Source organism: Pelodiscus sinensis, chromosome 3 (assembly GCF_052426305.1).
Source record: "Pelodiscus sinensis isolate ZL-2025 chromosome 3, ASM5242630v1, whole genome shotgun sequence".
Taxonomy (NCBI): Eukaryota; Metazoa; Chordata; order Testudines; family Trionychidae; genus Pelodiscus; species Pelodiscus sinensis.
The window spans coordinates 49,014,973-49,042,913 of NC_143054.1; the positions used below are offsets into that span (position 1 = coordinate 49,014,973).

Below are 27,941 nucleotides of genomic sequence, written 5' to 3' on the forward strand. Positions count from 1 at the left end.
ACAGGGATGGGTTTTTGGGGGGAAGGTACTGGGGGGCCAGGCCCAAGCCCACATTGAGAAGGGCTTCTCCTTGTGAGAATTTCTCCCTCAGGGCCTCCCGAATGCGCAATCCTGATTGGTAGGCCTGGCAGATGGCAGCTGTCCAGGGCTGCTCAAACTGCCTCCCCTTCACATCAGCCCGTTGCCCTCCACCCTGGGAGGAAGGCCTTCCCTTTCCTCTCTACCAGGTTGTGGAGCACACAACATGCAGCAAACACCTTGGGGATGTTGCGTTCCCCCATGTTGAAGCGAGTGAGCAGGCACCTAAACCTCCCCTTCAGACTCCCAAAGGCGCATTCCACCTGCAAGCAAGCCCAGTTCAGGTGTGAGTTAAATCGTTCCCTGCCCGTGTCCAGGTGGCCAGTGTAGGGCTTCATGAGCCAGGGCATAAGGGGGTAGATCATGTTGGCCACAATGCACATAGGCATCTGCACATTCCTGACCACAAAATTGCACTGTGGGAAGAATGTCCTGGCCTGCAGCCTGTGGTACAGGTAGGAGTTACGGAAATGTCCATGAACTGTCCCCAGTGGTTGACCAAGGCCTGCAGCACCATGGAGAAGTAGCCCTTTCTGTTTATGTACTGGGCTGCTCAATGGGGTGGCGTGCAGATCAGGATGTGAGTCACATCGAGTGCTCCACTGCAAATCTGGCCACGATGGTGTTTAGGTCTCTGAGGCAGGCAGTCCTGTGCAGCATCTCTGAACTGATGGCACTCACCACCTTCAGAAAGGGACAAATAGAAACACACAAAACAGGAAATTAGAAGGGGTGCCTGAGCCCTTGAGAGGTGATCCCCCACCCCTCCCCTCCAAGATCCCAGGAGCCTCCCCTCAGACCCTCCCCCCAGCACCAGGACAGGGTGAAGCCAGGAGGGCTACTCCCACTCCCACCCCATCCCCCACTCTCCCTGCCCTTTCCTAACAGTCCCCCTTTTCCGACTCCTCCCCTCCCCATGGACTGTCCCCCAAGAGTAACTTACCTCCATCAAGAGGGCCCCAACAGTAGACCTTCCCATGCCAAACTGGTGCCCCCTGAATGGTAGCTGTCAGGGGTGGCCAGCTTCCACAAGGCAATAGCGACCCACTTCTCCAGGGGGCTGGTGGGCTGCCAGTGGGTGTCCTGCTGTTGTAAAGCAGGGGTGAGCCAGACACACAGCTCCTGGAATGTGGCCTTCCACATACGGAAGTTTCGGCGCCAATGCTGGTCATCCCATCACTCCATGACAAGATGGTCCCATAAGTCTGAACTGGTGTCCAGCCTCCAAAATCGCCTCTCCACTAATAAGTTTGGTGGCAAGGCTAGTGGTGCTGCACCCTGGACGAGGGGCTCAAGGATGGGTTCTGAGTCCAGATGGGGCAGGAGCATCATAATGGTGTCATGGAGGTGCAGCAGAATTTGCAGCACGGTAGTGTGGGGCCATTGCCTGCCCAGGGGCAGCTTCGGCTCCATAGCAAAAATAAACATACAAAAAAAAAGATTCAAAGACAGAAAAACCAACACAAAACCAAACTGCCGCGGCGTCCCAGAAAGCAGGTCAATCACAGCACACACTGCAAGGGCTTTGCTGTCCCTCTGAGTGGTAGGCAAGCCAGCTACAGCAGCAGAGAAACGGCTGTTCAAGGGGGTCCCTTTAAGCATGCGTCTTTGCAAAGGGTATGCAGCAGCACCCGGAAGTAAATTCTGCCTTCATGCCCTGCCAGAAGTGTTTCCTGGTGCCCTTTTTTCAACAGACTGTCCACACAGTCTGGACGCTCTCTTTCGAAAAAGCGGATCATTTTTTTAATCCACTTTAAGTTGTATAGACATTCTATTTCAAAAGAAGCTTTTATTTTCAAAAGAAGCATGTAGTCTAGACATACCCTAGAATTAGAGATCATACAAAGTACAGAAGTTTGAATAGCTTTTTTCATTTGCTTTTTTTAAGGCTCAGAATTGCTTCTATGCTCAAAAAATAATACGTATTTTGATCTGAAATAAAATGGATTAAACTACAGGACTAGAATGGATTTAAGAATTTAGACATTAGGCAACAGGACTGCCTAAGACCTACAACTTTTCTTTATATTACCTGCATTTTATTTGAAAAATAGAAAGACCTTTGTCCCTAATGTATACCTGCTAGTTCTGTGCAGCTGGAAAACTGGAGAACCATAAAGCTACTTTTGTGAGCAGCTTACAAATATTATGTTTTTGCTTTCTGTCAGTGTTCTCTAGAGTTTGTATGTACTGCACTGTTGCCTCTAAATTTCATGGTGGGCTACCAGCTTTTGAATTTCATGGTTGGGTAACAGATAAAAACATTAGCTTCTACAGCTTTTTCCAAAAGATGCTGTCATCATTTATACATATGTACTTGTGTTCCAGACAAATACCCACTCGTGGGTAAAAAGTAATTTGGGAATGTTAATATTTCCTTCTGATATCTGAAGCTAAAAAATGCTTGTTTTAATTAGCTGAACCATTTTGTTTCAGATAAAAGTACATTATTGTCTCAGGAAGACTACCGATTTTATTTCAAAGCAGCACAGTACAGAACGCACTGTGTCTGGTTTTGAACAATGTAAATCAAGAATAACACCACTGAATTCAATGGGACAGTTTTTGCTCACACAGTTCAACTCGTTTAAATCCAGAATAACTCTCTAATGATTTTGGCATAATCATGCATTTACAACAATGTAACCGAATGCAGAATTAGGCCTATTGGCGCTACGCTTCTGTAGAAGTAGTATCTGTGAGATCAGTACCAAACCTGTCATATACACAGATATCACAAGACCATGTACACACATTTTTCTCTATTGTCTGAAAAAGTAGGTCTCTGGGAATTAGCTACTAGAAAAACCTCAAGACAACTGTGAGATCAACAAGGTATTCTTGATTTGATTACTTGCTTTGGCACGCAACACAAAACCATACAAAGATACACCTCCCACTTTCTAGGCTTGTCAAAAGTAATTAAGAAATAAAGCTTTCCTTTTACAAACAAAAGAAGCAAACACACCCATCATTGCAGAAAACTTCTGTTATAGTTGGAAAACTCACTCTAATGTCCATCACTGATACTCAGCAATGCTCTAGAGGAGCTCATTAATTCTGAAGCCAGCATGGCTTCTGCCTGACATGTAATATTGTAGTGAACATAAACATGTAGAGGAAAGACAGAATGAGAACTGCTTCAGAAACCAGTATATTTGATAATGCAAGGGGTTTCTTTGTATAACTCCTTAATTTCACATAATGGTTGCTGTTAAAACAGACACAAAAATCTTGCTAATTACCATAGGACAGACTGCAGCCCAGCTGTACACAGCTACACAGCAGGGTATGTCACTTCCTTCCCTGGAACTTCTCAGTTCTAGATGCTAGGGGGAAACAACCACTGCATACCTGATACTCCCATGAAAGTGGATGGGATAGAGCTGCCAGATCCATGCCAGCACTCTACTTGCCAGCCAGCACAGAGTAATATACTATCTGAGTCATCATTAGGACGATTAAACAAAGACTGAATGGCTAGCCAACTACAAAAGCAGTTTCTCCTCTCTTGGTGTTCACACCTCCATATCAGCTGCTAGAAGCGGGCCTCATCCGCCCTGACTGAATTGACCTCGTTATCTCTAGCCTTTCTCTTGATTGGAACTCTTTTCATATGCCTATATATTTATACCTGCCTCTGGAATTTCTTCTACACGCATCTGATGAAGTGGGTCTTTGCCCACAAAAGCTTATGATCCAATAAATCTATTAGTCTCTAAGATGCCACTTCTTGTCTTTTAAGACTTCTACATTTCAGAAATACAATGCCTTGTTTTCATACATTAATATACAGATTGAACCTCCCAAATCTGGTACTCTGTGGTCTGCAACATCCGTGCTCTGGCAAAGAGCCATGGAGTAACTTAGGGGCTGGGGAGCCCCGGCTGGGCCAGGTGGCATCACCCTCATACACACTAAAATTATGAAAATTCCTGAACAAAAACAATTAATAAATGGAATTTGAAGATTACATCACCTTTCACTGACTCAAAATGTTTCCAAACTTACCCAAACATGATTTAGTTTAAAAATAAATGCAACACCCCCAAACTGCAAATATTAAAATTATACAAAATTATGAATTAAGTTTAATATTCCAGAACTCAGAAACATTTAAATGCAAGAAATTCGGTTAACATCACCTCAGAATTTGAAACTCTCCCATAGTTACCCCAGCCATCCCCCTTCCCTTGTTGTTAGGTTTGTACATCTGTTATTTTTAGATAAGGAATTTTTTCAGAGAACTGTGGTGGGAAGATGAGTTTGTTCAGGTACTAGGTGAAGGGTATTTGTCAGTTTCTTCTGGTGGTACTCCTGGTCAGGCCACTGAAATCAAGTGTAAAGAGCAGAGGGAACATCATAAGGAAGCTGAGCTGTTCAATATCTACTTTGCTTCAGTCTTCACATAAAAAACAATATATGACCAGATGATTAGTGAAGTTACCATGGACAATAAAGGGGGAGATGCTGATTGGGATAAGCAAAGACCAGATCAGAGATCTTCTGATCAATTTGAATAAATTTAAATCAGCAGAGCCAGATGCTATTCACCCAAGGGTATTACAGGAATTAGCTAAAGAAATCTTGGAGCCACTGACAATAAAATGTGCAAACTCATGCATGTTAAGAGAGGTACTGGAAGCCTGGAGAAGAGCTAGCATAGTGCCCATCTTTAAAAAGGGGGAAAAAGAGGAACTGGGGAATCGTAGACCATTCATTCTGACTTGGATAACTAGGAAGCTACTAAAGCTATGTATAAAACTTTTGGGTTGTGAATACCTGGAGGATGAAGGTGTAATTACTAGCTGCAGGCACAGATTTACTCAGAACAAATCATGACAAAACAGTTTGATTTCCTTCTTTGACAGAATCACCAAGGAATCTGGTGGAACCTTAAAGACTAACAATATTATTATGGCACAATCTAATACACTGCTGCCACATTGTTTGTGATGATATGGTTGGCTCTGGATGTGAGGTGGAAACAATTTGAGAACTAAATGTATAGGTCTCAACTTCAGGCCATTTGTATGTAATGTCTTCTCTTACTAACTCCAGTAAACCCAGTCTTGTAGATGGTTGAGGTGCAGTCCCCATTTTTTCTTTGAAGAATACAAATTGATTACCAGGGCTGGAATTGAGGGGTTAAATTCTGTCGTATTCAAAACATTCTGCTGGTATTATCAACATGACAGAGATAGCAGAGAATAGACAGGGTTCTGAACTTGCTGTCTGTTCCTCGACCTTAGGTCTCTGCAGCAAACACATTCCATGAGTAGGAATATGCACAGGGCAATTGAAGAATCATGTGATTTCTAAACATTGCTGGGTTATTTTCAATCTGCCAATTGAATAAAAAAAAAGGTATATTGAAGTCTGCGAATTATTTGTGCCCCCCTATTTAAACTGAGACACAAATCAGATTATGAGCTGTGAGGTTAACACAGGGATATTAAAAAGCCTCCTTTAAATACTAAAAATCCAAAAATGATTTATTCCAGCAACTAGCAGAGTGTGGTGCAAAGGAGGTATGCATTGCAAAGCAGTGAAGTGTGCATTGCAAACGAGGTCAAGGGTTTGTCCACATTACCCATTCTTCAGACCACAGGGGCACATATAACAGAGCTGTAACTCCCCTATGTGGGTGCAAACTAAAGGGTTCCTATTTCACGTGAATTTAGTCTTGTTTAAAGAGGACTTCTTTAACACAAACTAGGAACCTTTTACTTTGCACCCACAGTATCCACATTGGGGAGTTACATTGATGCTAATTACTGTTCACACCCTTATACTTTGAACTGAAGGACAGTATTGACAAGCCCTAGGAGCCCCCACTTGGGTAATTCTACCTTCAGAAGGAACGCATGGAAGAATAACATTTACAAAAGGGGAAAAAAGCACCCCTCAGACCTGTTTACCTGATGGCATGGATTGTAATAGGAAATGCCTTTAAAAGCATACAATGGGCATGTACTGTAATATGAAATGGTGATCCTCAGAGAGGGCATCTCTAAATACATTCGTGGGTGGAATTGCCTGATTTTATAGCAAACACCTAATTATCATAGAATAATATAGCTGAAAAGGTTGTAGGGAGAATGTCTGGAGGCACAGTCAGAGTGTCCTACATGCAGTCTACCCATGAAAGGCAGAGAGCTGGGTCTCTGATAGGCTTTGTCAGAGGACAGAATGGAACAAAGTGTTATCTTATCTGTGCACACATTTCTTTTGTTTCAGTCAGATCTTTTTCATAGATCTTAATTCTTAATAAATATTATTGTAAATAGAATGTCACAGAGAGGGAACATCCAACTTCTAAGGCTTAGTTTAATCAAAGACGTGTACTGACATAAACAAAGATGCTATGTTATGCCAAATTAACGAAACTAGAGCCATTTTCTCTGTAAACATTTGAAAGTATTTTTCTTAGTTTAAATCTGGTTTAGTTGGTGGCTATAAATGTAAATACTGTCTGGCTTTACTGAAAGAAGGAATATGAGACATTTAATGGGGTTAATCAGGCTACATTTTTATTATTAAATGTCTGGGCCTATCCAGCAGATAAATGTGTACAGTGTAGGTAATCCTGGTAATTAACTTGGGTTAACTGGAGGGGGAACTTTTAGCACCACTCATCTTTTTCCATCCAGTTCTCTCTAGCAAAAATGGTTGCTGTGTCCTTCCTATCCATCTACTCTTGTAGAAGGGTTAAGATGGGATATAATAATGGGGGTTGGTCCCCACTGTACCAATCATAGGAGTCCTAAGTGCTCCCTGATTGTTCCTTTGTTCTGCACACTTCTTTTAAAGTCTGGTCACTGTATACCTTTCCTCTGCATTGGACATAGGCCCTACACTTGAATAATGAGTTGCAATGTAAGCCTACTGCCTTTCGTGCCATTCATGAACAGATCCTGTATGAACCAAACTGTCCCTAGAACAATATGGTGACAAGGGGAAAATTCCTTCCCAGGCCCCACTCAACAAAGGGGCAGCTAGCATAATGCCCATAGCAGGTCTATGCCAAACCTGGTAGTTTACCACCTAAAGAGGAGGGAGGGTGGGTGCTACCTCAGCCTGCTCTGTGCAAACCTGAGGATTAAATAACTACCACCGCATGGTTATTTCAAAATAAGCTATTCCGGAATAATTATTCTAAAATAACTCAAAATTAGTCCAAGGCAGGCTTCCCTAATGTAGACATGCTATCTCCATTTAGAGCCCCAGGAGGCACTGGGGAGGAAAAAGTTAGAATGGCCCTGGTGAGGAGCTATTTTGAAATAGCAGCAGTAGCATGCCTACACATGCCTTATTTTGAAATAGCTATTTCAGAATAGGCGTTATTACTCATAGAATGAGGCTTACAGATTTAGGAACTAGCCATCCGTCATTCTGAAATTATTTCAAAATAACAGAATGGCTATGTAGACGCTTACATTGATATTTTGAAGTAATGCTAGTTATCTCGAAATAACAGTGCAGTGTAGATGCACCCATAGAAAATTCCTAACACCCATGGCTATGAATAGAGTTTAAGGAGTATAAGATGACAATTATAAGTTAAATTAGGCCTTATGATTTTTTCCCCTGTCATAACCATGAGGGCTGACCAGCAACCTGACGTCCAAAAGGGTTAACTGTCTCCTCTCCTTAGCCGAGTATCTGGTCAGCCAATAACAATACAGGTAGGGATTTCAAACTGGGACAAAGATATTTTTCTCTCTTCCCTCCTTTGTCTGAGTCACAGCAGTTTCTTCCAAGTATCAGGGAGATGGAAAGGCCTGACTCTGTCCAGGAAAAGACCTGTTATAATGTGTTAGTAGGACAAAGTAGTTAGCCCGTCAGGTTTTATTGTTTTAATGGGTTGGGGACTCGGAACTGATGTCTGTGCTGTTAAAAATGTTTTTTTTTCTCTTTTGTACTTAAGTTTTGAGCCCATGACATCGGGGGTAAGGGTGGGGGGGCACCCCATGAGTATATCAATTGGTGGCTCTTATCATCTAGCCACCTCAACTATGCTTGCAATGGTAATGTTGTTTCGATAATAAAAGTTTGTTTTTTTTCTAATAAACCTGGTATTGGTTCATTTTTGTATCCTGGAAAATCTGTCTGTGGGTATCCGCATGCCTCTGACTAGGGAGCAGCTACTACAGACAGCAGATATTCCCTAAAATCTGGGAATTAGGATTTTGGAGGGAAGTTTTTGTACTAAAGCCTGTAGTGATCAGGTTTTGGGGTGCTTTTGTGGGCCCCTATTTTGCATTTGTTGTGCCAGAGTGGGGAACAGCCTTGGCACCCCCAATACCCTTTGTGTGTATGTGCAAGGTGTGGCTTCCACCCTAAAATACACAAATTTGCACAAGAATTAAGGCCCCTCTCTTCTCTTGTCTGGCAAAAGAAATATTGTCTCCCCCACCTACTCAAAGAATCATAGAATCCTATGAAAGAGACCTCAGGAGGTCATCGAGTCCAGCCACCTGCCCAAAGCAGGACCAATCCCAACTAAATCATCCCATCCAGGGCTTTGTCAAGCCATCATTTAAAAACCTCTAGGGATGGAGATTGCACCACCTCCCTCGATAACCCATGCCAGTGCTTCACTGCACTCCTAGGGTGTGTCTAAACTACACCCCTCTGCCAACAGAGGGATGTAGATTAGGCACATCGCTATTGCAAATGAAGCGAGGATTTAAATATCCCATGCTTCATTTGAATAGAAATGGCCACCGCTTTTTGCTGATGAGGTACTTTGCTGGCAAAAAGCGGCAGTGTAGACAGGGATTGGTTAACAAGGAAAGCTTTTTCTGACCTATCCTGTAAATCTTGTTGCACGAGGCATAAGGGATTGGTCAAAAAAAACCTTTCTTGTCGACGGATCCCCATTTAGACTGCTGCTTTTTGCCGGCAAAGTGCCACGTCAGCAAAAAGCGGTGGCCATTTCTATTCAAATGAAGCGTGGGATATTTAAATCCCCGCTTCATTTGCAATAGCGATGTGACTAATCTATATCCTTCTGGCAGCTACATCCCGTAGTAAAATAGTTTTTCCTAATATCCAATCTAGACCTCCCCTATCGTAACTTAAGACCACTGCTCCTTGTTCTGCCATCTGTCACTACTCAGAACAGCCTCTCTCCACCCCCTTTGGAACCTCCCTTTAGGAAGTTGAAGGCTGTTATCTAATCCCCTGCCCCTCCTCCTCCCCGGAGCTAAATAAGCCAAAATCCCTCATAGGTCATGTGTTCCAGTCCGCTAATCATTTTGGTTGCCCTCCAATGGACCCTCTCCAATGTGGCTGTAACCACCACTGGGCGGATTTGAACCTGGGATCTCTGGAGCTGAGTATAGGAGCCTCTACTCTGAGCTAAAAGCCAGTTGGCTCCTAGTCCATGCTGTAAAGGTCACTTGATCTTAGCTGTTGCTATGGTCTAGGTGCTGCTGCATTGGTCAGTGAACCACAGTAGGTGTGTGGGTTACCCGTCCACATCCTTTCTGTAGTGGGGGCCCCAGAATTGGATGTAATACTCCATATGTAGCCTCACTAGTGCTGAATAAAGGGGAATAATCACTTCTCTAGATCTGCTGGCAATGTTTCTCCTAATGAACCCTAATATGCCATTAGCCTTCTTAGCTACAAGGGCACACTGCTGACTCATATCCAGCTTCTCATCCTAGGTCCCTTTCTATTGAACTTCTGTCTAGCCACTTGGTCCCCAGACCTGTAACAATGCTTGGGATTTTTCCTTCTCAAGTGCAGGACTCTGCACTTGTCCTTGTTGAACCTCATCAGATTTTTTTTGGCCCAATCCTCTAATCTGTCCAGGTCGCTCTGGACCTTATCTCTGCCCTGTAAAGTATCTACCTCTCCCCCTAGCTTAGTGTTATCCAGATCATTAATAAAGATGTTGAACAAAACCGGCCCCAGAACCGATTCCTGGGGTACTCTACTTGAAACTGACCACAAATCTGACATCAAGCTGTTGATCACTACCAATTGGGCCTGACAATCTAGCCAGCTTTCTGTCCACCTTACAGTCCATTTATCCAATCCATACTTCTTTAACTTGCTGGCAAGAATATTGTGGGAGACCGTATCACTCCACTTTACTGCACTCAAGACAGAGCAAAGGAGAAAATGAGACACCAAAGGTGATAGTAAGAAATGCCCTCCTGAGACAGTAATCTATCCACACAGACTGCAACTGCCCAGAGTGCCTTTGGGGCTACTGGCAGATATGCAGTGATTTATAAAAATCATAAGCAACCTTCTGAAATACCACAAACTTGTAGAATTTATTATAACTTTGCAAGAATTAACTCTGGGACAAAGATCAGACTTATAATGGGAAGTAAGTCTCAACCCAACTGTGAAGAAGCTGCCACCCCCATAATAAATTGTTTGAAATTTTTGCAGCATTTGTGTTTTATGGCTATACCACTATATTATTGGAGTCATACGTTTGCTGTGTTCTTCCTTGTCATGAGCAGCGTTTTCACTTGTAAGTTATGTTCCCCTGAATGAATCATAAATTAAGCAACTTTTCAGAATTACAGGAAGAACTATGGCTTCAATTTGGTAATGCATCATGTATTAAAACACCAAAAGGATTCTACTGCATTTTAATGAGTAATTCTATCATTGAATAGGACACATGAGCTGGATCTACTTGGAAGTTAATAAGAGCTGAAGGAGATTAAACTGCTACTGAAGGTTCAAGTATATCTGGTACTCACTGTAAAGGATAGTTCCATTTAAAGCAGTTGTCTTCACTGTCAAGTATAAAGTTGTAATTCTCTTTGGTTCCTGCCCCAGTGCAATCAGGTTCTTGGATACAGTTGTTACTGAAGGCAGTTCTAAATAAGAGTTCCCATTGAAGGATGGAAAAAACAATGTTGTGTCTGGAATGGATAACAGAGAAATGATATTAGTGTGATATAATATCCAAAAATGAAATGCAATTCAGGCAGCTAAGCACAGTATGTGAATATTTACTATTTATATGGCAAATATTTGTAATTCATGCTTTCATTTTGAAAATAAAATACTATACTACTTATGAAATTTATACCCCCATAAAAGTTATTTAACTTGCAGTATTCAAGGGGAAGGTCCTGGAGAAAACACTATGCTTTGCCGTTCACACCCCAGTAAAAATAGAAAAGAGAGTTATGAGTAGAACCAGTAGACAGTGCATTAAAGACACAATTTCCTTAGAATTATATTGCCAATTTCATTACCTGTAGATATGTTATTTTAATAGAAATTTTAATATAGTTGCATTTCAGACTCTCTCCACAGTGCTCCCGTAGAGAAATATATACTTTATTATATTTAAGGATGAGAGAACTAGATTTTCCTAATTTTAAAGGCATTTTAAGATCATGGGTTTGAAATCATGGCTCAAATTTGACAATTGTTGGGCAGTATGTTCATGGTCAAGTAGTTGTGCCCAGCCTCTGAAGGTGTTTTTCTATCCCTAGATTATAGCACAAATTCCCATTATCTAGAAGCATTTTTTTAAAAATTAATCACCTTTGGTAAACATGGTTTTAAATAATATTAAATTAAAGGCTGTTTAGTGTATAAACTCTCAGGAATGTTTGCACATGATGTTATATGCCCAACAAAAAGTTCTTGATCCTGATAACAGCTCCCAGATACTATTTTAATAAAAAAACTATAATAAATTAAATTTTAACTAGCTTTGCAATGCAAAGTACAGTTTATGAAGCTCACAAAATGTCAAGCTCCACAAAGGTTAACCATCTCTTAATCATATTGTCAATTTTTGTTTTCAACTATCCAGATATGGGGGACAGATTGATTGAACTAATGGATTCATTTTGGAAAGAACAGAAATTCAGTCTTGCTGCTTGAAGAGGAGATATGCAAATGTGTGTAAATCTTGGATCTGTTACACATTGACAAAAAATATATTTTGCACATACAAAATCCACTTAAAATACTAGCTTGAAATCCTCACTTAGCTTTCTTTCCATGAAAAAAAAAAATCACAAAAGAAAACTTTGATTATGCATGCCTGCTATTTTTCTAACTACATTTTCTTTATTGTGTGTGTGCATATATATAGTGGGATAACTGTATCGTCCAGACTATACAAAACAAAACTAACCACAGTTAATTAGTCTCTTCTTGCTGCTTTAGACAGCCCTTTCCAGAGATGCTGATAAAACAATCCAAATTCATCTTATGCCATACAAATGAGGAACAAAGAAGTCATCTGGGTAAGATAGGATTTTTGTAAGCAAATATTTACTGTAGTTAACCAATACATACAAAAGCATGTGTGACAGCGGGCTATATAAACTGTTCACAGGGAAGACTCATGCAGCCTGCCTAGACAATATTCTCTAAGGCTATGTCTGCAAAGTACTGTTATTTTGGAATAATGGACATTATTCTGAATTAACATAGTTCACAACTACACTACAAGCAGTTATTTAGACATAACGTCAAAATAATGTCGAGCTGGAGGACTTCTTGCTCATTTTACAAGGAGTAAGGGGAGTCAGAAGAAGAGTGCTCTAACTCAGACTTCTTACTGTGTAGAGAATGCCAAAAGTTGAAATAAGCTATTTTGACTTAAGCTACGCAATTGACGTAGCTCAAGTTGCATTGTTTATTTCGGCTTTAGCCCTTCTGTTTTAGATGTGCCCTAACACTTTGTATTAGTTTTCTACTGAAAACAAAAACCAATGATGGCTGTATAAATATATGTCTGTGGAAAACCTTTAAAATAAATGAGTTACATAGTAACTGAAGGGAATAAGAAGGGAGACATTTCTAAAAGATGGGGGCCAAGACCAGTTAGAACTATTGAGTGTGAGACATAAAAAAAGAAAAAAAAGGAAATTCTTTAGGGAAACTATTGAAGGATGTTCACAGGAACGAAAGGGCACATATCAATACAGGCAAGAAGAAAATCTTTAGGTAAGTAAGCTTATCTTCTCCAGGAAGACTCTTTTGGCTGGTGTGTTATAGCGTGCCCCTACAGACTTTGTCATGAGGAACAAAACCATTTGAAGGACTGTCTCCTGCCAGAATCCTTTCTGGAAGTAGAGTGATCTCTGGTAAGCTCATTAAAATGCACGTATGCTCTTTTATTATTTTAATGTGTTGTTTCTGTAATGCTTTTATCTTAAGAATAAATGTGCTTGCTTAGTAAGGATTGTGTGATGCCTTAAAACTGTGGGCAATTTTGCTATTTATAACCTCTGTGTACAAACCTGAGCAGCCCTATTTTGGCAAGCTCACTTTCTGGGAAACACAGTGTAGTCAGGGAGCTGTGCAGCATGGAAATACCCCCATGCCAGGAAAGCGAGACACAAGTCTCTGTTTAAGAGAAATGAAAATGGAGGAACTGGAAGTCTCAAAGAAATACAGATGTAGTTATTAGGTGATTAAACAGTTATAATTTAAAAAGTTCCAAAATATTCACATTTCAGGTTGACATTTTCCATACTTGCTCTTTGTTTGAAAAGGAATATTTTTATAGGCTTAAAATAAAAGCTTGTCAGTCCTTTTTTTGATGCACTGAAAGAAATACAGCTTTAAAATGGTTAAAAAAATCTAACAATGTATTTTAAATAGAACAATAGTAGAAATATATGAAATAGTGCATAGATATAATTCCTCTGCTATAAACCAGGCATGGGCAAGATATCTCTTGTGGGCTAGATCTGGCCCACCAAGCCACCCAATCCAGCCCACAGACCACCCTGCCAGGACCCTCAGGCATGCAGCAGCCACTGTTCTAAGCACAGGGCTGTTCCGTGTGGCTTTCTACTCTGGAGGGACGGGGAAGCTTTGGGTGATCTCCCCGCCCCCAGGTCTTATTAGCTGGAAACAACTGACCAATAGGAACTGACTCCAGCCAATCTTTCAGTTCCCATTGACCAGAAACAACCAGAGCCTCCTTCTGGCACCCCAGCCCCTCCTGCATCCCAACTCCCTCCCTAGGTCACCTTCGAAACCCTCTGTATCTCCCTGCCCCAGGTCACAACTCCTTCTCAGACTCTGCACCCCCTACTTCTCCCCTCCCCCAGGCCAAAATCCTCTCCTTCACCCACACCTCCAGTCCCTTACCCCATGTGCCCTGCAGTAAAAATATGTTTTTTCTGTAGCCATATTGGAAGGCCTGTAGTCATACTGGTAGGCCTAAAGCCTTCCTCTGCAGCCAGATGAAAGAGCAGCAGCCATTAGCTTTTAAAGCCTCAAGTCATGTACTCACATTCTATCTAAATTGCATTAAAATAGTGTCACACCAGACTGTAAGGAGATCCTGTTCTAATGGTACCCACTGTCACCAGATAAAGAAACAGATATCAAGATGGGTAGAAAAAAAACTTAGCTTAACATCATTTCATCTGGCAAAGAACTGTTTATCAATAGTTGAGGTTGTGGAATCCTCATTCTATGATTATTGTCCTCACTTTCCTATGTTTGTATGATCTGGTTTGTAACCACTTCTGTCTGCTATATAATTAATTTTGCTAGGTGTAAATCAACTACGGTGGTGGGGGATGATTGGTTAGGTAATTCTGTTACAGTATGCCATGATAGGTTAGTAAAATTATACTAAAATAATTGTTTAAAGTATAGCTAAGCAGGACTAAAGTTTCACTATATAAATTGGGGGCCAAGAAGGAGACCAGCAGAAAAAGGGGAAAAGGGAAGAATGAAAGGAAAGAGGAAAGGAAGAAAGGAACATCAAGAAGAAGGAGGGAAGACCTGGAAGAAAAACTCACCTCCAAGACACAGCCTTAAACCAGAGCTGCCAAAACTCCTCTGCATGACCATGATTTCTAGCAGCTAAGATCCCAACAGACTCACTTTACCTGGCCAACAGGGGAAGTCTGCCTGTCTTTTTCAGGGTTGGTGAGCAAGACACTGTGTGTGCTTAGCTTGGATATTCTGCTTGCTTGGTAATAGTCAATAAATAGAGAATAAGAATATTACTATGTAAGGCTCTTTCAGTGGCAAAAGATCCTGCAGACCCGCAGGAAGTTATGTCCTGAGCCCTAGGAATTGGGTACGGGTGGGTGTTTAAGTAACCAGGGTTGCACTTTGAGCCCTAGGATCTGGGTAAAGGAGTGTGTCCCTGAAGTGTGGAAGGGATAGAGAAAGTTGTGAAGGTAACACTTCTACACCCAACCTCCATCCTAAACCCCACACCTCCTCCACAGAAAAGTGTGGCCCTTGACCACTTTCCAAAATCTTGGAGTGGTGCCCTCCCCCAAAAATTATTGCCCATCACTTCTAATAAACTATACAGGATGTATGAAATGGACCAGAGATAACACTGTTGTTGAAACCTTAACTTTTGCATTTCCTTGAACTTCTGTGATTTTAAACTGTGCATCTTAACATTTCACTTGTATATATGTTTAAATCTCTAATAAACAAATGTAAGCATTCTTGCTTTAAGTTGCATATAGTACAACGATGTTTGAATTATCTTCTAACAATTCAATTTTAATAGGGTTAGGTTTGGCATAACAGGAAAGGAAAACTAAGAGTGGTTTTGTGATTACATCTTTAATTAGCAATTGGCAGAGTAATTCATTTACACTATGTTTTATCTGCAACAGGTTTTATATACAGCTTTCTGTACCTAGAGTTTGAAGTCAGCCCAACAACAGAGAAGAAAGTTATCAACATGAAAGTCCAGATAGTAGAAATATTAGTTTTTTGCTAAACTTCTTGAGCCTCACAAGCATAATTTATTCTTCTTATAGCTCCTACAAATCTGTTTTTAATACATTGACAATGTTTTCCAAGCAAACTTAGTAATGACCCTTCAGATGTGTCATAACAATAAATGAGTATGTTATCAGCATGCATTTTGATGGTAGGGTACTGCAAGAAAGCTGTAAATCATCTACAAGTAGAGAAAACAACACAGTTCCAAGGACACATGCTATGGAACTGCTGTCTAGTATTAAACTGATGTCCGTAGATCTTACCAATAGGGATATGTTAAATAACAGCAAAATATCTTACAAATTGCCTGGAAAAATCTAATCTTAATTAGTGTATGTTGCCTACCAAAAATGACTGACTGTACCTGATACTGTTACAACATCAGTTAATAGTGATAACTGCTTCTGATAAATTTAAGAAAGTTTGAAAGGCCATATTTAAAATTTGGTTAGTTTAGTTTGTGAATGATTATATTTACACACACAATGTAACCAATTATATATTTTTCTTTAAAAAAGGAAAACAAAAGAATAGTGTCACATAAAAAGTCATATGTGGGGCCTGCAGCTCAGCAGGCTGGGATGGAAGTTTCCACCTTTGGAGTATATAGACTGGGACCCTGCAAATGCAAACAGCAGCTGGCCCTTATGAGCTTTAACTCATGCACTTGAGCTGGGAAACTATTAAATGGTAAACAAATTTGACCTTGGCCTCAGCTCATGAGAATGTTGAACCAGTACACACACACACGGTAAACAACTGGAACGTAACTAGTGTAGAGAGTCCCGTGCCCGATGAGTTTCACCTGGGACCTAGACTATGGAGGGTGTCCTAGATTTCCCCAGCTGAAGCCATGTTCACTGCGGCCCTGCTGTGAGGACACAGAGATGGGACTCCCCGTAGACTGAAGGGACATAAGCATTTCAAAGTGCCTGTTACTCTTTTATGTATTGCTTTGCCTGTCCTTATTGATGTGTGTCTGTGACCATTTGGCAGTATTAACCCTGTAACAGTAGTGACGTAGTGAGATTAATAAAAACAACTATCCCTAATTAACTCTGTGTTGAAGCGAATTCATAATCCTGTTTGGCAAGGGCCCTGTGAGTTGACAAATAGTAGCACAGTAGTTATCTCCAGGCACTGATGGAAAAGTGGAATACAAAGTAAACTTTGTGGCAGAAATAACACATAAACCCCATACATCTGAAAGAAAGACTAACATAGCAATGAAAACCAGTGAAAGGAAAAACAACCTACAGTGCCTTCTTGACTTACCTCAACCAGGCTAAGTATTTCAAGGGTCTGAGATTAAAAGATATTTACTGAAGTATATAGACAAACCACCCTGGGCTAAGGGGGATAGCACCCAACTTTTCATTTCCTTGATCCTATCAAACTCCAAAATCCTTGGAATTAAAGCCACAGTTCAGTAAGATGTATATGTAACTTTAAGCACACGAATAGTCCACTAATCAGGGCCCACACAGGCATATTTGTTACTATAATAGTTACATGGATCATAAACTGATATTAGAGTTTCCACTTGCCAGCTATATGGCACATTTAAGGCACTGGAAGATAGAACCTGTGTCTTTGGCTAAAAAACAAGCTTTATCCACATTAGGCAGTGTAAAATATTCATTAATTATAGGAATAGAAGTGTTATATCCTGAGCACTATGGATTTTAAGACAGATCCTTCGGTTCAGTAATTTTCTGTTCAGTGCAGTTCACTGGAAGATTTGACACAGAAATATGTGACTTCCCCCTCCCCCTTTGCTTCCCCTTAAGGGTGGGTTCACTGAGCACCATTCTGATCCCCCAACATAATCATTTGAGAGCCATTCCTATACATTACATGAGTGGGCCATAGGTACATTTCAGATATGCCCCCCCAGGATCTAGGAAGTAAGTAGACAGAGACTGCTCATAGAGCAGCTTTGTAATGTTGGAGTTTTTCACAACAGCATAGGAATTGCCTAATGCCCGTCTAAATTGGATTTGAGCTATGTAGCAGATGCAAGGGTATAGACTCTTGTTTACTAAAACAAATGAAATAGTAAATAGCAATCGTATGTCACGCACATTTGAGAGATATGACACTCCATCTATCAGAGGACAGTGGGAAACACACACATAGCACATTGTCTTTTTCTAGTTTCTTAATGCTTTTTAGCTATCGATAATAAGATCTTTGGAGTAGGGCTCATGGACCATATCAATAAAGATATTTAGGTGCCTAGAGATGCAGATAGGCTAGTCATGGGATTTTCAATATTTCTTAGGAACCCTAGGCTTTTGAAGATCCCACTAGGTACCTATCTGCATATTTTGGCACACACATGTATGTTAAATAAATGATGCTACTACTACACAACAACTTGACAACTATCAGTCACAATTAACAATCTTTTATATCTGTTCTTTGAGGTAAATGGTATTTTCACCTGACCTGAACTTATTTACACCAGCACAGAATTTAGCCTGTAATTTTTATTATAACACCAAAAATATATTGTGAAAATAAGTAGTAGATGTAAACAGGTTTACTATTGACCATTTGCATTTGTCTGAATTTTTTAAAAAGAGAAAAATCAGATAATTTCTCATTTCTAATCAGTATAGTCTATTTGCTGACACCCTATCTCTCATTCTTAATTTGATCTTTATCTGTCCAATTACAAATGGACAGATATACTTAGAAAAGAAACCTTAGATTATTTGCCCTGTTCTGCTCCATTTGCACCACTCAAATGATGTAAAGGAGACTAGGGCAGATCCTAAACCTGTAGCTACCTATACCCCAATAACAAGTAAAGATAGATGCAGTGCAAGCCCAGGTACCCGTCAGAAAACAAAGTACTCTACCAGTCCCCAGCTCATAGAATGTCTCTTGGGAACCAAAAACAGCTGGCATAGACTCAAATGTCTTTTTGCCTACAAACAGGCAGATACCTGGCTCCCTCATGGTCTCTGCTTTCATCTGTACCATACATAAATTTTATGCAGCACAGAATCTGAGCTTATGTGTTTTGGTAAGTGCTGCTGTATAGCAGTCTGTAAGCAACAACAATTTATGAGATTCTTATTTGGAATTCAACAATCAACTGGGGAGAGGCATTTCTTGGCAACAAAATATAGAACATAACAAATATCATGCATGCTGCTTTTATTCATTTGCATTAACTCAGAAAAGCCTTCTGCTCACCATAACTGAACTCTTGCATTATATGGAAAAAAAAACACCTTAAGGAACAAAATACACAATTTCACTTTATCAGGCCAATGTGGTGCCGTATCAATAATGTTTTGTGCTGCCTCAAAGGAATCTGAATTCAGATCTCTGGCTTAATCTCTTTATCTCCAGATTATTAGGGGCTTGCCGTGCTGGGAAAAAAACACATTCTGTGGTGGGGGGCTGAGGGAAGACTTCAAGAGAGCTATGCACCAAACAAGCAAATGGCAATAACAAAATGTTATTTCATTACAATAAAATAATCAGCCATCCAACTGCACCAATATTGTGGTTAGTTTCTAAACTCCCCAAAGCTGTTAAGTTTTTCTAGAAAATGAATGTGCACCAGATACTTACTAGAAAGGGAAATCAATGATGCAGTAGTAATTTCAAGCACCCTGCTGATTGCAATTGCCCAGTGAACAATTTCTTCTCTTTCTTAGGCAGTAGTAGCTTTATTCTTTCCACAGAAATTTCCATTGCAGATCATAATGAATTTGCAAATGACAGACTGCTATCAATATAATCAGCAGCATTTTTGCTACTAGAAAACTATGGCAAGACAATTTTGTGGTGATGCAATTCTGTGGGATTGGCATGTCAAACATATTACTACTGTAACACTTGTTTTGAGGCCATTCCTCTTAGGTTATCAGATTACAGATCTTTCATGTTCCCAAACATTCAAAACACTATGAAAGAGCTTCCTTGACCCCAAATGGACACAATCACCAACCTCTATTCACACACAATACAATCATATTCACAGTGAGATCATAAATCTAAAATTTCAGTCTATATATTATCTTCTTTTTCTTGGCATGCACAGAATATTTTAGCTAGTGCAATGGGTAATCCTACTTTTCAACCTAAGTGTAATAGGACCATTCAGGATTACTGTCTGGTGATGCGGAAAGCATAGGGGACATTTGATATGGGTTTAATCAGGCTTCAACTTTATTATTAGATGTCTGGGACCACCCTTCAGATTACATGTACTGTGCATATAGTCCTCTCTTGTTTTCTTTCATAATTAACCAAAGGGGGGAGGTGAGTACCTCTACTAGCCCTTCCTTCCCATTTCCACCTAGGTCCCTCTAGCAAAACCACTGCCAGGGCATTACAATCCCCAGGTGGGCTTCAATGAACTCCCCCCATAGGAGAAGTAAGGTGGCCTATAGTCACAGGGGCCTGGCTCCATGTCATATCAATCATAGGAATCCCCATCTACCTCCAGATTCCTTTATTACTGACCACCTCTCCTTAAAATATTGTTCCAAGACAAAGAATCAGAGGGGTAGCCGTGTTAGTCTGGATCTGCAAAAGCGACAAGGAGTCCTGTGGCACCTGATAGACTAACAGATGTACTGGAGCATAAGCTTTCTTCATGCATCTGACGAAGTGGGTCCTTGCCCATGAAAACTTATGCTCCAATACAACTGTTAGACTATAAGGTGCTACAGGACTCCTTGTCGTTTTTCCAAGACTTTTATCCATTACCGTATATATTCTTTTATGGAGTTCCTGCACTGAACGTCTGCTATACACTTAAATAATGAGTTGGAACATATGATCTACTGGACATCATGTTCTGCAAGAACAGGGTACACCTGAACCTGCTATAGAGGAAGGTGAAAGGCCCGTGTGGGGAAAGGGAAAAGATCCATTCCAACCCCTCTCAACATGGGCTAGCATAATGGGCTAGAATAATTATGGGCTAGCATAATGCCCACAGCAAGTATACCCAATAATGTGGTACATTTACCACCAAAATGAGGAGGGAGAGTGTTTGCTGCCAGCCCTGCTCTGTGAATCAGAAGGGTGGATCCTGGCACAGGCTGACCTTTAAAATCCCCTCATTGCTAGATGATGTGTCAACCACCACGCTGGTGGCTTCATCAGTTTTACCTCTTCCCCACCTCTCCTCAAGCCATCAACAACTGATCTCTTCTTCCTGCCAGCCAGACCAAAAAAATCCCAGATTAAGATACAAGGTGGTGATTGTGCAGAGGGATAATCACATGGAAACAATATTATGTGTGTATTCTCAGACTTGTGAAGTTTTAGGAGGCTTGTGTGTGTGTGTGTGTGTGTGTGTGTGTGTGTGTGTGTGTGTGTGAGAATGTGTAGCTGCTATTTCTGTATTAAAACATGTCTCTGTCTGAGGCCTCGCATGTTGCTTCTGGATGCTGATTAGGGAATTTAACCCTACAACTCCATTGAAATCAGTAAGGGTACGTCTATACTGCATGGCTATTTTGGGATACCAGAGATATCCCGAAATAGCTTCCCAGCATCTACACAAGCCACCCAATATTTAAAAATATTTTATGAAATAACAGGCATGCTATTTTGCCTGAAGGTTAAAGGATGGCTCAAAATAGTATGTTAATTCAAAATTTGGCACTGGGTAGATGCGCCAAATTTAAAAATAAGCTATTTCAAAATAAATTTAAGATACACAATTTATGATATGCAAATTGTGTATCTTATTTCGAGTTTACGGTGCTGTGGGTAGATGTACCCTGACAGTGTATGTATACATCTCTAGTCTGCTTTGAAAATATGAGACAAGATACCAGTTCTTGAATGCAGCACTTCCAACTAGTTACCAATACATCAACAAACTTTTCATAATCTGTTCATTTTCAACAACTTGGTATTGCTTTTTAAGCTTTTATTGTATCTGTTTTCTTTTGTTATGGTAGTTTGTTAACTAATTTGTTACACCAGATAACAATTTAATGTTATCATGGTTGCACCACTGATCTATAAATTAGTGTATCAGACTATAAGAATGCTGATGTACTGAAAGTGTATTATTTGAAAATGTAAAAAATTCTGTAAAGTGTATTATTCTGAAAATGTAAAAAAGGGGTAATTCTTTTTAATGCATACAAGATGCACTAATCCTAGTGTTAGTGCATGTTGGAACAGCTGAAGGCATATTTCACAGAATGTGGATATATTTTTCTAAATGCATTTCATAGAGCTTTCAAAGTATTAGTAAAAACACACAAATTAATTTTATTTCAAGAACCAATTTAGAAAATCAAAATCAATATTTTCTTCATTAAATGTGTTAGAGAATTCATATTGTTCTATCTGCAGCAATACTCTCACCAATCCAAATCTCCTCTCAACCCCTTCCAATAAACTGCATATTGACAATAAAGGTATATTTGTCCAAATTAAACTTTTATAGCCAATTATTGTTCAAGTATAGCCAATTTGGTTCTTCAGTGGAGAATACTTGTTTATGAATTTTTCACAGTAGTTAAGTATGAAGACTCTGAAATTGGTTGATAGAAATAAAAATAAAGAGACCAACACCAGTAATGCCTAAAGCAACAAGATGGACTCATCGTTTTGATAAATAAAAGAATCATAAGAATATGAATAAAATATGTGAAAGTCTAGTAATGAGTACTGTACATGAAAAAAATGAGGTCAAATTCATTTATGTAACCATTCAGGACTCCTCGCTGTCAGTATTACGTTATCTCTAATAGGCCCCCATTTTATGAAAAGTCAAATCCTCGGAGAATATTTTGACAGCTGACACTGAAAAATGTTGAACTGTATTTTACTCACTCTTATTAACAGCTTGGTAGACTTGGATAAAAAGTATGAACGGTAACATTTACATAGGCATTCACAGTACTTGACTGAACAAACATCTTTTAGTAAAAGAACTTCCAGAGATTTTAGAAGTCAGAACTCCTTTTATATTTAACATAATTCATGTTTCAGTGACCTTAAATATAACCATTATGCCTAGATTGTCTGTGTTTGTGTACTAGGAGAAAGTGAGAAAATGCTAGACTAATAGCCAAAGTCTGAACTTAGAAGACAAATGCCACTCGCCCATCTCTCTGTGTGGGGGAGCTTGAAGGGGCCTGCAGTGAAAGGGGATAACCCTCAGTAGCTAGTATGGAAGACACTAAATGAGGGACACCTTCCCTGCTCTTGGAAGCTTTGGCACCCAATGTCCAGCATACCCCAGCTCCCATTATTTAATCAAAGGTGTGGGTCATGTGGAGTCTGTTTTAGCTCCCTTCCTGCAGGTCTAACCCTTGAACTATGAATGGGAATTCAGACTGACAATAGCTGCAGGTCTAACCAATCACCTAGTTAGGCATAAGAAAGGAAATTTTTCTATCCTGGGCAAATTGGCAGGTACAGAGTTGTTTTCCTATTCCTCAGAGCACCTTCAGGCCAGAGTAGGTGAAGTAGCAATACGCTTGGTACCTAACTCAGGGTATGTCTACACTACAAAGTTAGTTCGAACTAACGGACGTTAGTTCGAACTAACTTTCATAGGCGCTACACTAGCGCTCCGTTAGTTCGAATTTAATTCGAACTAACGGAGCGCTTAGTTCGAACTAGGTAATCCTCTTTCCATGAGGATTAAGCCTAGGTTGAATTTACTAGTTCGGATTAAGGGCTGTGTAGACCCTTAATTCGAACTAGTGGGAGGCTAAGGCTTCCCAGGTTTCCCTGGTGGCCACTCTGGCCAACACCAGGGAAACTCTACTGCCCCCCTCCTGGCCCCGGGGCCCTTAAAGGGGCACGGGCTGGCTACGGTGCCCATGCCAGGTGCAAGCCTGCCAGTACCCAGCCAGCAGACCCTGCACCTGGCACGGCTCGAGCCATCCACCCGATGCCCCCCAACCCTCCCCCTCTTCCCGGGACCAGGCTGGTGGCTCCCGGGAGCTTGCCCGGGACTGCAAGAGGCGGGCACCCTCCTGGGCTAGTGCGGACATCGTGGACCTCGTCCACAACCTCTGCACTAGGTACAGGAAAGTGGCCGGCTAGGGCAAGAGAGCTGCCAGCCTGGCCACCCAGGAACAGGTGTGCATGAAAACCAGAAGGTGCTGGCATGACAGGGTTTTTGTTTTTTGTTCACTTGAGGCACTGTGGGTGAGCAGGATGCGGAAGTGGTGCCGGCGCCCTACTCCTCTTGTTGTTTATGCTTTGTGACTCTGTCAGCCGACGGTCAGGGCAGCGTGTGTGTGTATGTTTCCGAGAAAAGGTTTAACGTCCGTGCCTTTACTGCTAGGACCGGGGTCCCATCGCAGAGGGTGGCCAGCAGGCCAACAGACGCCCCGTTATATAGGAAGAGCTTATTACATCTTAGATTTCAGCTGCTAGAATTCATAATTCCTTCGCAGCGGGCAGCCTTGGGGAAAGACTGAAAGATGCCCCAGTGGATCCTGTCACCTGGGAGTGACACAGATCCAAACGCCCAAGCTCTTCCTATAACTGTCCCTTTAGACCGGCTGAAGTTCTTTTAAATTGTGCTTGGTTCTGTTACAGCAACTGAAGGAGTCAGGTTAAAGCTTAAACAGTTACAGGTTTATTAAAGATGCTTATAAATCATATGGTTGCAATGGCTATTGTTCTATTTCTTAACTATTAGCAAAATATAGGTCTTAAAAATGGTTACAAAGAAGATAAAGATAGAAAAATAGAAATAATGGTACCAAGTAACAGCTTACTCTTTCTATGTGTACACTTAAGACAGAGGACCACATCCAGGTACAATTTTTACCCCCTTCTGTGCCTCTCGACTCCAGCATGTCAGGCCAGGGCCGGTCCCTCAATTCCTAGGAAAGACGAAAATACGAGGTGGGCGTCCCCATAGAACCTCGGGAGGTCAAACACCTAACCCGACCAGCAGGTAGAGGGTAGAATGACACTCCAAGTGAGTGTGTGCTGGGCCCATCTTTTATACTCATGGGGTCACATATTTCTCTTTCTTATCTGTAATGCCAATTGATGCTGGTCTGTCTGCTGTGAGACCAGTTCTTACAAGGGAGTTGTGAACTTAATTTACACTTGTAAGAGAGATTTGAGATGATTAAATTGGAAGTACAGGACATTGTTTTCTCAGTGGGAAATTCCCCTCCCAGGGACTGTGTGTGTGTTCGAATCAACATAGGTGCCAGCCGCAGCCTCGAGGCCAGCTTATTGACTTAACTGCTCTCTATCCACATATCTGTGTTTCAGCTTCTCAGGATCAGATGAGCCAGCATAGACTATGCTGATATTATTGCTCCTTCTCTGCCCTGTGCTTCAGAGAGGCAAATAAGATGGATGATATGGGGTTAGTCTGTCTGGCCACAGACTCTTTGTATGATATTCCTCTTCTTCTTTTTCTTTTTTTTTTTTAAAAGGCTTTTCGGGAGACTGTGCTACTTGTGACTGATGCCAGCGGCGGTTGAGAAGTAACTGAAGGAACAGCCACAGGCGCATATCTAGCTGTCAATCAGAGCAATTGCACAATAGCACAGCACACACCAGCAGTCGGGGACTGTTACAAAAGATCTCAGGGCTGTGTACACAGCAGTGTTGACACACTGGCCAGAATCACATGATTTCCTAAGACTAACCACTGCTTAGACTTAGAGGACAAAAGGGGCTGTTTACAGGTGATCACCCAAACATTGAGGAAAACACCCTTGATTGATTTCATTTGCACATTTAAAACCACAAATCATTCCATACTCCATATTTTAACTTCATATACAAGAATGATACACACACCAAAATAAGATGTACAGATCCTGCAGTTTGTGCCATTAAGACTGATAGGTTATATGAGGTATTTTGTTCAAAGTTATACATATTTGTATCTATAAGTCATTTTCATAAAACATGGGAGGGGGACTATCAAGGAAGGATTCAAAGTGAGCTAAGTTCCAGGGGCGTCATAAGTTGAGAAAAAATTAATCCAAATTATAGATTACATGCTTGGGCTGAAGGGTATGGGTGATGTGGGGGTAGCACCCATCTCCATGTTTAAGTTTAATAAAAATTGTGGTTTGCCACTTAAAATTCATCTCTCAGTCTGTCCTCATTTCACCACTGTGTCTGCATCACTAGGATTTTTTTCTTTTTAATTGGTAAAAGGTTAAATGCTGCATATGATAAACTGAAAGTCCATCTCTAGCTCCCAGCAAAGGGACATGATTCCTTTAGCTGAAAAGACAGAGACCTGGGATTTTGGTACTGTAAGACCAAAGGTCAAGGTTTTTCTGGTGCATGTGATTTATTGTCAATACTAGACAATAGCCTTCAGGAATTTTATTAGGCCTCAGTTCAGGAGAACAAAGAAGCCCATAATTAAATTTAAGCATGGCTTATCTGGAACAAGAATTCTGTCACACGTAGGCCTTGGATACATTTTTGCAGACCTAAAAAATAATATTAAATTTAATGAAAATTAGAGCCAACTCTAGCTGGGTACTGACATCAGCTGTGAACAGTTCATTCACTTTACTCGCCAAGACAGGGAGGATGGAACATGATGGAAAATTGTAGAGATGTGACAGTTTCTGGAGTGCCCAGGGTAGTGAGTGTGAGGAACCCTTGTAAGTGCCTGTCACAGACAAGTTTGGTCAGCTTCCCAACTCCATAAGTGTCAAGTAATACAATCATTCACCTCTAGACCTTGCAGGATCTATTATCTTGGTTAATAAGACCAGTACAGGTTGGATCTCCAAAACCAGGACTCTCTGCCAGACCATGGATGTTCCTGGACCAGGGAGTCCTAGTCTGGAGCCAAATTAGCAAAAGGACTGGTGGCTGGGATCCCAGCAGGGCTGGGACTAAGATTGGAACCATAGCCCCAGTAGTGCAGTAGAGGCTGCAGCAGCTCAGGTAGCGGGGCAGGAGCTGGGCTGGGGCCGCAGCAGCCATGGTAGTGGGAACATAGCAGCATGGCAACCCGGCAGAGGAGAGGGGCTGGGGCTGGTAGCAGGGAGGGGCTGTGGGCTGCTGGGGGGCCAGTAGCAGGGAATCTACCCTGGACTGGCAAATTCCTTTGTTCAGGACTGGTCAGGTCCCAAGAATGCTGAACCTGAGTGGTCCAACCTGTATGTGAGAGGAGGGTCACAGTCAGTAGGGCTGTAAACTGCTGCAAGTTTTTTGGCTGTGAGATAGTCCACTACGAGATGTGAGAGTATCTTGTTAATTAACCCTAGTCTCTAAACTATGTGATGGATTTTTTTATAAAATGAAAGTATTTTCCCCCATATGTCTACTTGCTACTATTTTGACTCTCTGTGCATTGTTATTTACATTCATGGTCAGACCAGGCATAAGCTTATGTAAGTGCTGTGTGCTATGAGAATCAGTGATATGAGGTAGAATCAGTAAACTGGGTGCACTATTTCTTTGAAAGCAGCAAATCTATAAATAGTACGAGTGTTCCATAGTCCATGGTCTGGATGCTGTAGAGACACACTGGATGGACTCAAGGGTTGGTGCATGCCAAATGCTATCCTGTTGTGTAACCATGGGACCTGGGAGACAAAAAGGTTAGTGCTTGTGTTGCCCGTGGCTGGTGGAGTTAGGGAGCTGACTCTCAGAGTGCACAGATATAACTATCTCATGCTAAGGGCAGATGGCAGTGAGGTGTCTCAAAATACTGGGTACCCACCAGGAAGCATCACAGTGGATACAACCAATTTAACTCTAAGGAGTAGATGATTTGATTATTTTAAAAACTTCCAAGCAAAATGAGATGTGATTGAGTTTCTGGACTTTGACTGACAACTGGATTCCTCGTTTTACATTGAAAGATTATTGATATACAAATGAATCAGACAGATTGGGCTACAGGGCTATATGTGTTAAGTGACAGTCTCATTTTCTTTGACTTTTTGAATGTCTTCTTCTGATATGTTACTATCATTAACATTAAGTTGAATATTAGTCATTTATTTCTTCTTCACTTTTCTTTTGTCAGTCTCTGGCTCACCATAAATATTTCTTATCTACTATCTATTTTAGAGAGTTTATCCATCTGTTTGATCAAGAACTCCTCCTAAATGGTAAGAGCTAGGACCCCCACATTCAGTATGCAGCTTCCTCTTAGCTAAACTTAAAGCAAGGTC

At 41.1% G+C, this 27,941-nt stretch overlaps 1 protein-coding gene across 1 annotated transcript in view; it reads right to left on the reverse strand.

Moving 5' to 3' along the window:
- Nucleotides 1-27,941, reverse strand: part of LOC149524646 (protein eyes shut homolog) — a 130,653-nt gene that overhangs the window by 18,730 nt on the left and 83,982 nt on the right. The window contains exon 2 of the mRNA XM_089777100.1: nt 10,815-10,979. Coding sequence (XP_089633226.1) covers nt 10,815-10,979 — 165 coding nt within the window. The remainder of the gene's footprint in view (nt 1-10,814; nt 10,980-27,941) is intronic.